The 11,551-nt window shown below is 38.2% G+C and overlaps 1 protein-coding gene across 1 annotated transcript in view; it reads left to right on the top strand.

The window, feature by feature from the left end:
• The window catches only part of WDR72 (WD repeat domain 72), a 271,665-nt gene that overhangs the window by 129,551 nt on the left and 130,563 nt on the right, over positions 1 to 11,551 (top strand). Inside the window, exon 15 of the mRNA XM_006898252.1 lies at positions 1,410 to 1,501. Within this exon, the coding sequence (XP_006898314.1) occupies positions 1,410 to 1,501 (92 nt within the window). The remainder of the gene's footprint in view (positions 1 to 1,409; positions 1,502 to 11,551) is intronic.

The following is an 11,551-nucleotide window of genomic DNA, read 5'->3' as shown; positions in this document are numbered from 1 at the left end:
CCTTCCTTCTATCCCATCCTTCCCAGCTTCCTATCTTCTCACTCACCTACCCTTTCCTGCTCCATCTCCTTCCTTCTTTCCAATGAAGACCAAATATGCAATGATTTCTTTACTTCAACTAAAAAAAAAAAATCTTAATTCTTAGGGATTGAAAGATAATGGGACAGTAAGTTATTGTAAATTAATTATTTCAGCAAATATTTATGGCTAACATGATATATGCCAGGGATACTGAGATACTGAATGGCTGAAACTGATTCCTTGTCTGTCTGTCTGTCTGTCTCTTTCTCTCTACACACACTCACTCTCCATACCTCTCTCTGCCTCCAGCCTCCTTTAATTGTCCTCTTCTGGAGACACACTTCTTTGACTCCATTCTCTATTTTGAACTTTGGAATACCAAAAAATGTGCATCCAGCAATTGAAATACAAAAAAGGTATACATTAGTATCTACTAGTCACTCATAGGTGATTACTAAAGTTTCTTCAACTTCTAAAGCATTTTCTATGCCATATACATTAAGTTTCCCTCTAATCCAATCCTGATTTCATAGAACAATTAAGAGATTTAGTTATTCTTGCCAGAAATTGTCATTTTGAGTTTATTCTCTATATAGAGTAGGTCTGAGATTTACTTGGTGACATTCAATGGCCTTAAAGCTTATCAGAATTATTTTCCTTGCTCTACCATGTTAACAACACTTAACATTAGAGCAAAACTCTTGAACAGAGGTATTAAGATTATAATCAGCATCCTGTACTCCATTACCCCAGATTTGACCTTCTGTTAAAATATGCATATCATATTTTCGAAAACAAAATAGTGTGTATTGGATTTGTCAAATGAAATCTTTCCAACAAATTTGGCCATTTTATTAACATTTCACAGTTGAAAAAATTTTTAAGTTCTTAACCACCAAGTTAATATTTAACTGAATTCTAAGCAAGAACTGCTGGCCTATGAGAGCATCCCTGACACTCTGTAAATTAAGCTTTACTTAGTTGGTAATTATTTATGCAATTACCCCAAAGACAGCATCTCATTGGTGGTTCCAATCTACCAGTGACCATCTATCTCTTCTTATGCTATTTATAGCTTCCTGAAAACCCCATGGAGGGTCAGCAGCAAGTGAGTTGAAACACATTGGCCATGAGTGTGCAAGGTTCTTCATGGAAAAGTGTACTGTAAATAATTATAGAAAATTTAGATTCTCAATTAGATTGACATTAGAGAGTTGTAGGTGCAAAGTAGGGGCATAGGATTCAAAGAAGACATTAATATAAAAGCTATGGCTAAAATTAATTTGTTAAATTCCTAAATTTACTTAAGGTAACCATGGTCTCTAGTTTCTTAAATTTCAAAGAATTTTTCAAACTTCTTTAATAATATCTTTTAATTTATCTAACAGTGCTTTCAAAATGGAATCTGGTCATAACAAAGTGAAAAATTCTGGAAATGAGATTTTTAATCTTTCAAGCTTCTACAGTTACTTACGTAATGGTAAGAAAATAACATACAGACTTATATTCTACTACGTTTTATATTCTTATATAACATATTCTCCAATGTTAGGTATTGCATAATAGAACATAAAATAGTCTTTCTATTTATTAGACTTCATTCTCCAGTTTAGAATTATGAGTTTTTTTATATTTTATTTGTTGTTGTTTTTAAGCACCATTGAGTCGTAGGCAACTCATAGCGACCCTATGAACGAAAGTCCTCAACACTTTGTGTGACTTTCATCCTTTCTCCAGATTCATAGGGTTTCCGGAGGCAAGATATTATGGAAGTGGATGCCACTCCTGCTTCCAAGTTTGTTTTAATCGGGGAGCACCACCAAACACTGTCCACCATGGGTCACCATTATCACATTTGCCACATCACTGTCACAGTGTTCAGCTTCACAGCAACCACAAGTTACCTCTGTACAGCAAGGGAACACACTAGGGCTATATGACCTAGAAGAATGTTTGAGTAAAAACAGTGAAAAACAGGCCATTTATTATTTTTATTTAGTCTGTATTTATATAATGAGTCCTGTTGTTATAGAACCAAAGTTTCTAATCATAATGTCAGATTCAAACCCACTGGCCCCTCATCAGGAAACAGGTGAGCAGTATCCTCTTGCAAAAATTTACAGCCTCAGAAACCTGATGGAGCATGGCCACAAGCCAGAATTTATCCAAAGGCACTGGTTTCTGTTTATTATAGTTACAGGTTTATATTTTGCATCTATTCATCATTTTATGAATATTTTATTAAAATAAGCTATAATACATACAATGTGACTGATTCATCACATAATCTTAGAAGTGACTCAAAGGTCAAAACAAGTATTTGGATAGTAAATTATGGTCATGTATGATGTGTTGGTAAGTTTTTAACATCAAGATCTTTATACCAGTTTTAATTTCCTTGGGGTATAGTCCTAGCAGTGGGATAGCTGGGTCATAAGGAGTTTCTATTTTCAACTTTTTTTAGGAAATATCAAACTGTCTTTGAGAATGGTTGCACTACTTTAAAATCCCACCAACAGTGTATGAGAGTTCCCACCTCTTTACATCCTGTCCAACATGTATTGCTTGCTACTGTACTAAACTTTGCCACTGCTACTAGGGTTAGATGATATCTCATTGTAGTTTTGGTTTGAATATCTCTTATTGCCAGTGACTTTGAGCATTTCTTCATGTGTATCTTGGCTACCAGAATGTCTTCTTCTATGAAATGTCTTTTGCCCATTTTGTAATTGGGTTATCAATCTTTTCATTCCAGAGGTCCAGAAATATTCTGTAAAGTTTTGTTATGAGAGCCTTCTAGACTTGTCTGAGATGCTGTTGCCAAATGTTTGTTTCCAGTTGATAGGCTTTCTTTTCATTATGTTTGTATGCCAGTGTTCATAGTAACATTATTCGCCATCACAAGAACATGAAAACAGTCTAAATGTCCAACCACAACCAAATGTATTGAGAAATTGTGGAACATTCACACAGTGGAATACTATGTAGCACTGAGGAGCAACAATTTCCAGAAATACTACATAACTTGAGAGAGGCTGGCGAGCATTATGTTGAGTGAACTAACACAGTCTCATAAGGACAAATACTGCATAAGATCATTATTGCAAAAACAGAAGGATAACTAGTAGAACATGAATGGGAACCCAAGGTGGGTGGAGAGTGCTGAGGATGGGTAGGAGTGAAACCACAGAATTGCACAGTTTGTGGGGGTGGAAGGAAATGGGAAGGATCTGGATGAAAAGGCAGGCTAATGATGGGCAAGGTCAAACAGTGATTACTTTTATAAAACATAATGCATGAGAATGATTGCATGAAAATACAATGTGAATGAAGAGTAGTAGGAAACACAATGTATAAGAATTTTTAAAACTAACCAATAAAATAATTAAAAATCTTTATATCAAATAATTGCTAGCTAGAGGATTTCAGAAGGTATTATAGTGCTCTTTGAATTTATCTGAGTAAAATTGGGTGTTTGTATTTTCTTTTCATGTAAAATAGCTAAGTCATCTTCCAAGTCTGCTCCTCCTAATCTTCACTGTCTCAGTAATTGATAGTTGTAACCTTTTGTTTGCTCAGACCAAGGACTTTGGTGTAATTGTTACTTTCTCCTTTTCTCCCATCAGTTCTACTTTCACCAGGTATCCTAGAATTTGAGTAGTTCTCCCACTAACAGGACCATCTTCCTGGTGTGAACAACTATCTTTGCCTGGAAGACAACATTAGCCTCATAACAACCTTTCTTGACTCGTACACTAATACTGTGCTCACTTGCAACAAGAGTGATTTATTAAAAAATGAGACAGAACCTCACTCTTCTTTTTAAAACCTCCAATGGCTTTGTTTCACATGGAATAAAAGCTACCGCCTCCATATGGCCTATATGATATAGGAGTTGTCCACAGCAAGCGGCACTGCTAACACAAAGACTGAGCAATTCCAGCACTTGATATCTCTTCCCAGTTGCAGGTTAGAACCCATGGAGTGTTTCTATGAATCAGAACCGACTCAATGATAATAAGTTTGATTTTAAACCCAAATATGACAGCAAGTGGGAGAGCTGCTCCCTCTGCCTACAATGCTCTTTCGTCATATCCTTTGGTCCCTCTTCCCCTAAACTTAACTCTCTTTTCCATTGTCATTAAGTCAGTTCTGACTCATAGTTGATCCTCCAAAGAGTTTCTAAAGCTGTAAACTGCATGCAAGGAGACTGCCCATGTTTCTCTTGTGCCACAGTTGGTGGATTGGAACCACTTGAAAATTGCAACTTTTGGCTTAGCAGTGCAATTCTCAACAGATTATGCCTTCAGTCCCTACAAATCCTTCAAATGTCACATTCAATTGAAGATGCTTTCCCACCTTTTGAGCACGCTTTATCCCCTTGCTGTTTCTGTTTGCCATAACCCTTTTCACTGTCTGACATACTATCTATCGTTTTGCCATTTGTCATCTGCCTCCTGCTACTAAATTACATGGTTTGCTTGTTTTGTATTGTGTTCTGGAAGTCTTATCTACTTGCATCTCCCAGTTCTTAGAACTGGGCCTGGAAGAATGTGAATAAATATTTTCTGAATGTTTATGGACAAATGAATAAATATATAAATTAGGACACAAACCATCCTCCATATCCTACCTGTATATCTAGTGCGTTACTCTAAATAGTATATATAAATCTGGATAGTGTGGGCATATAATTGTAGGCTGCAAATACATACAAAATAAGTGACTCATTGAATTTTCTTAAGTCTCTCTCTGTGACTAGAACCCTAGTCTTGGAAACAGAGGAAATAGATCGCTGAGGTTCAAGATTCAACTCTGTCACTTACTAGTTATGTAACAGTGGGTAAGATTTTACTCTTTAAAATCTCATTTACCATAGTTGTTAAATGAAAATAAAATCATAGACTTGATGTTGCCCTCAAAGTTTGTGGAGTGTATGATGAAATAACTTAACAGTTGTACATGTTGTTATTGTTAGATGCTATTGAGTCAAATAATTAGGAAAGGTGTGTGTCAGGGTGGTGTCCCTTCTCCACACCTATTTAATCTATATGCTGAGCAATTTCCTTGAGGAGCTGGACTCTTTAAAGAAGCCTTTGACATCACGATTGTAGGAAGACTCATCAATAGCCTGCATTATGCACGTGACACAACCTTGCTTGCTGAAAATGTGGAGGATTTGAAGCACTTAGCACAAAAGATCAAAGACTGCGGCTTTCAATATGGATTGCATCTCAATGTCAAGAAAAGAAAAATTCTCACCACTGGACCAATAAGCAACATCATGATAGATGGAGAAAAGATTGAAACTGTTAATGAATGACTTCATCTTACTTTGAACCACCTTCAATATACTTGATACCAGAAGTCAAGAGATTAAGAGATATAATGCACTGGGAAAGTGTGTAATCAGGGCCTCTCCAAATTACTGAAGAGCAATGATGTGAGTCTGAAGACTCAGGTATGCCTGCTTCAGGCCACAGTCTTTTTAGTCACTTGCTATGTATCAGAGAACTGGACAATGAATAAGGAAGACAGAAGACGAATTGATGCCTTTGAACTGTGATGTTGGAGAAGAATGCTGAAGATCCCATTGGCTGCCAAAAGAATGAATGTCTTGGAAAAGTTACGGCCAGAGGCCTTCTTGGAGGCAAAGATAATAACATTTCATTTGATATACCTTGGGCATGTTTCCTGGGAAGGCTAATTCTTCGAGAGTTGCATCATGCTTGAAAAGGCTGGTGAAAATTAGGGGGAAGACCTTCAACTAGGATTTTAATATAATGACTGCTACAATGGGTTTGAGTGTGTCAGAGATTGTGAGGATGGCACAGGATAGGACAAGGTTCAGATTTGTTGTTCATATGGTTGCTATGAGTCCTGTTCCACTCAGTGACACCTAACAACAACAACATTGATTTGAGTACAATTCAGTGATTCTGTGAATTACAGATCTGAACCCCACCCTATCCTTTGCCATCCTGATAATCATCTCTGACCTATTTGAACCCATTGCTGCAGTCACTGTGTCAATTCATCTTGTTGAGGGTCCTTCTCTTTCTCCTCAACTCTCCACCTTTCCAAGCATAATTTACTTCTATAGGAAATAGCCTCTCCTGACAACATGTGCAAATTATGGAAGTTAAAGCTTTGTCATCCTTGCCTCCAAGGAGAATTATGGCTGCATTTTCTTCAAGATATATGTTTGTTCTTTTGGTACTTCATGGCTTATTAAATAGTCTTCTCTAACCCTACAACTCAAAAGCATCAATTCTTCTGGCATCCTTATTGAGTGTCTAGCTTTTAGATGCATAGCCAGTGATTAAAAAGACTGTGACCTGCATCAGGTGCACCTTAGTCTACAAACCGACATCATTGCTACATAGTAATGTGGAGAGGTCGTGGAGAGGTCCCTGACAGCAGATGTGGCCAATACAGCACTACATCTCCTGATCTCCTGTCTACTGGTACCAACGGTGTTAACTGTGAATCCAAGTAAGATTAACTCATTGACAATTTCAATAATTTTCCATATATCGTGATGTTGCTTATTGGTCTAGTGGTGAGGATTTTTGTCATCTTGATACTGAATGCCATCTATATTGAATGTTGCAGTCTTTAATCTTCTGCAGCAAGAGTTTCAAGTCCTCCTCACTTTTACCAAGCAAGATTGTACCATCGACATAATGCATGTGGTTGTTGAGTCTTCTTCCAATACTGATGCCACATTCTTCTTCAGAGTCCAACTTCTCAAATTATTTTCTCAGCACATAGAATTAAATAGGTATGGAAAAGCATACAAACCTGAAGCGTACCATTTCCTGATTTTAAACCATGCACTGTTCCCTTGTTCTGTCCAGACAACAGCTTCTTAATCTATATATAGGTTTACGATAAGCATGATTAAGTGTTCTAGAACCCCCATTCTTCTGAATGTTAGCCATAATTTGTTATGACACAGTCAAATGCCTTTGTGTAGTAAATAAAGCACACTTAGACATTCTTTTGGTATTCTCTGCTTTAAGTCTGGATCCATCTGCCCTCAGCAATAATATCCGTAGTACCACAGCCTATTCTAATCCCAGCTGTAGCAGTATGGAGCATACCCGTGGGCTTTTCCAGGTTGTAATTTTGACACCAGGATCTTTCCTGCTGAATCACCTAATCTTTCTTCTGCAGAGTCACAGTAAGTTCTAACCACCAACTCCTCAGTTAGCTGCTGAGCAGTTAACCATCGGTGCCACCTGAGCTGCTTCTCTTCTCCTTGGATGGTCTTTATTAAGGTTACTTATTTTTATTTTCAGGGTTTTTTAATATTTATAAAAATCTCCAAAGTTTGGAACCTTTTTGTTTATGTCTATCTTTATTGTTCAGAAAAGAATTGGAATTGAAAGCTTAGGGTAGCTGTTTCTGCAGAGGCAAAAGGAATTGCTAACTAGAGTAGAGGAAATTCAGCTTTTTCTATGACTTTCCCAGCTAAGTCAGGCTCAAGCAACACCTGTTAGGGAGCAGACCCCATGAAAAGCAATTATACTTTAGAAGGTGGAGTGTCAGCAAAAGAGATACAGACTCTCAACAAGATGAACTGATACAGTGACTATGGGTTCAAGTATATCAGAGATGGTGACAATGGCCCAGGATAAGGCAGGGATCATATCTATTGTGCCTAGGGTCACTATGAGTGGAAGTTGACTGAGTGGCATCTAACAACAGCAACAATCTCCAGAGTGGCTGGGTGGCATTTATAACATTTACGATTCAGTTAGTAGTCAGGTTTGTTTTTCATGATTCGAAGAAGGGAGATTTAAAACTGAGAAGGACTTTATTTCCTAGTGTTGGTTTTATGAAGCAAAGCTTGACAAAGAAAATAATACTCTGATACTTTGGTATTTGCGTTACATAAATGATTGTTTTAGTGCTCATTCTAAAGGCTTTACAGGAACCAATGGGAACTTCAGTCAGACTAAATAGAAACTATAATACTGGAAACCCTGGGATGTTTTCTTTTTGTCTTTTCTAGCTGAAATTGCAATTAATTCTAACTCGTAGACACTGCCAAGAAAAGGTGGTTTTCTTTACAGTCTTATGTTTCTAACTCATACTCCCTGGTGGCAGTGAGAAGTTACAGTTGAGGTGAACACTTAGCTTTGATGGTTGAGTCACAAGATTAACAAAATAAGAGAAAACAACCAAAAGAGATCAAAAGACATTTTTTCTAACTTTTACACATGAAGTAATGACAAAAAGATATACTTAAAAATTGTAGTGTGTAATCGCAAAGAGGAATGTGGCATCAGGATTGGAGGACCACTCATCAACAACCTATGTTATGCAGATGACACAACCCAGCTTGCTGAAACTGAGGAGGACTAAAGCGCTTGCTGTGGAAGGTCAAGGACTACAGCCTTCAATATGGACTGAAGCTCAACATCAAGAAAACAAAGATTCTTACCACTGGGACTCCATCATGATAGAAGATGAAGAGATTGAGATTGTTGACAGTTTTAGTTTGCTTGACACCACAGTCAACACTCTTGGTACTAGCAGCCAGGAAATAAAGAAATGAATTGCACTGGGAAAATTTGCTGTCAGAGACCTCTCCAAAGTACTGAAGAGCAATGACAAGCTGGTGAAAGTGACAATGACAAGTTGGTGAAATCAAGATGGAGACTAAGGTGGGCCTAATCCAGGCCATACTCTTCGCAATTGCATGCTATGTGTCGGAAAACTAGACAGTGACTGCTGTTGTTGTTGTTAAGTTCTGTCAAGACGCAGGTGACTCATAGCGACACTATGAAGGAGAGTCCTCGACTCTTGGGTGCCTTTCTTCCTCTCTCCAAGTTCATAGGGTTTCCGGAGGCAAGCTATTACGAAAGTGGATGCCACTCCTCCTTCCAAAGACAGTGACTAGGGATGATAAAAAAGAGAACTAATGCCTTTGAGCTGTGGTGCTGGAGAAGAGTGTTGAATATACCATGGACTGCTAGAACAGACAGGTTCATCCTGGAGAGGGTGAAACCAGACTACTCCTTGGAAGCAAAGATTATGAAACTTCATCTGATATACTTTGGACATGTTGCAAGGACGGACCAGTCCTTCGAGAGGGACATCATGTTTGGGAGGGTGGAGGGACAGCGCAGGAGAGGAAGACCCTCGATGAGATGGATCGATTCAGGGATTGGAGTAATGGAAGTAGGTGTGTCGGAGACAGTGAAGTTGGCACAGGATAGAGCAGGGTTTAGGGCTGTTGTACACAGGGTCACTATGAGTCGCAAGTGACCTGATGGCAAATAGCAACAACAAAAACAATCACATTTATATAGTTATTTACTTCTCTTGATCAATATTAAATAATATTAATAATGCACTAGTCTAAAAACTCTCACCTAATTGCCATCAAATTAGAAACAACTCATAGTTGACACTCCCGTGATTTTAAGAAACTGTACACTTCATGGGAGGAGATTGCCCATCTTTTCCTCACAGAGCAGCTGGTGGATTCGAACTACCAGAAGGTGTTGCCAACTTTTTTATGAATTATGGTACCAGAACTCCCTAGGGGGTCAACTAATTCTAACTCTAACCTATTTCCATTGAGTTGGAATCAACTCACAGTTGACCCTCCAGTGGGCTTTTAGAGGTTTTAAATTGTACACGAGGAGCTTGCCCATTTATCTCCCTCAGAGCAGCTGATGGAGTTGAACTGCCTGTCTTTGGGTTGACAGAGCAACTTCTTACCCACTAAACCACCCCAATCCCCAAGTGGACTAGTATCTTAAATATTTTTCTATGTTCCTAAATGTACATTATTAAGAGTAGTTTTGGTGGCGTAGATTGTAGAAAGATACACAGTGAACTCAAAGGCTACACAGGTTCATATTCACCAGCAGCTCTGAGGGAGAAAGATGGGCGATCTCATTCCAGGTGATTTATTGCCTCTGAAAATATGCTGGAAAATCAGGTAACTTGAGGCTTGAATTTGGTGTTCTGTTTTTGTTTTTGTTGCTAGTTTTTCGGTGTTTGTTTGGTCCCCCCCCCCCAATTCTTTAATCTTTAGAAATGCTGAGCAAGTTCTTCCCTTCTTCTCCAACTCCAGATCTTTGAACATTCTATTATAACATTTTGCTTTGTCTTCTTGAACTGCCTTTTTACATCTCCTGTTCATTTCAGCACTTAATCCCCCTTTTTTAAACTTCTAACATTTTATTGCAATTTTTGGTGTCTCTTCTGACATCCATTTTGGTCTTTTCTTCCTCCTCTGTCTTTGTGATGAACTTTTGCTCCCTTTGTGAATGATATCCTTTGATGCCACCCCATAACTCAGCTGGTGACTGCAGCAATCAGCTCAAGTGTATCAGAGATGGTGAGGATAGGAACAGGGTTCAGGTCTTTTGTTCATACAGCCGCTATGAATCCTACTCAACTTAATGGCACCTAACAACAACTGACAATGCAATCTTGACTGCTAGTCTCAAAGATGTTAACTATGGATCCAAGTAAGATTAAATCATCAACAATTTCAGTCTTTTCTCCATCTATCATGATTTTGTCCATTAGCCTGGGGGTGAGGATTATCTTCTTGACAATGAGATGTACTCCATATTGAAGGTTGTCGTTTTTGATCTTTTGCAGCAATCATTTCAAGTCCTCCTCACTTTCAGCATACAAGGTTGTGTCATCTTTGCAACACTGCAGATTGTTAAATCTCCTATTCTAATATCACATTCTCCTTCTTCATACAGTCTAGCTTCTCTAAGTAATTTGCTCAGCAAGCAAATTGAATAGGTATGAAGAAAGGATACTACCTAGAGGCACAACTTTCTTGATTTTAAACCATGCAGTGTTCTCTTGCTCTGTTCAAACAATAGTTTATTGGTCTAGATAGAGGTTTCATATTAGAATAATTAAGTGTTCTGGGATTTCCATTCTTCTCAATGTTAGGCTTAAGTGTTGAAGCTGATAAAGATAGCATACATAGGTAAGGACAGGACTCTGATTTGATGTTTTAGGGTTATGATTTATATTCAAATCAACAGCACCTAACTATACCAATTACTTACTCATTGTTGTGTATGAGTTACAACTCATATGACTCTCCATCAGATTTCTAAAGCTGTAAATCAAAATAGAAGGAGACTGCCTATCTGTCTTTTGCAGAACTTCTGGTAGATGCAAACTTCCAGAGACTCACAGCCTTTGAATATGCGGCACAACTTGGTATGGCTTATGCCACCACAGTTCCCCCTTTATACATACATACACACACACACACACACACACGCGCGCGCACGGAAGATATGAGTGACAAACAAATATATATATATGGCTATGTATCTCATTCATATCTTGGGTCCCAAAATTTAACTTATTGACATCTTATCAGAACAAACCCATTGCTGACCCTCCATTGGGTTTCTGAGGCTGTAAATTACATAGGAAGAGATTGCCCATTTCCCCCCCGTAGAGCCACTGGTGGATGCCAACAACCAGAGAGGTACTGTTTTTTGGTCAGGCACACCTGATTCACCAA

Source organism: Elephantulus edwardii, unplaced genomic scaffold (genome assembly GCF_000299155.1).
Source record: "Elephantulus edwardii isolate Elephantulus edwardi_28Jun2011 unplaced genomic scaffold, EleEdw1.0 scaffold00225, whole genome shotgun sequence".
Taxonomy (NCBI): Eukaryota; Metazoa; Chordata; class Mammalia; order Macroscelidea; family Macroscelididae; genus Elephantulus; species Elephantulus edwardii.
Note: the sequence above shows the minus strand (reverse complement) of the source record. Positions and strands in the feature narration are given on the sequence as shown.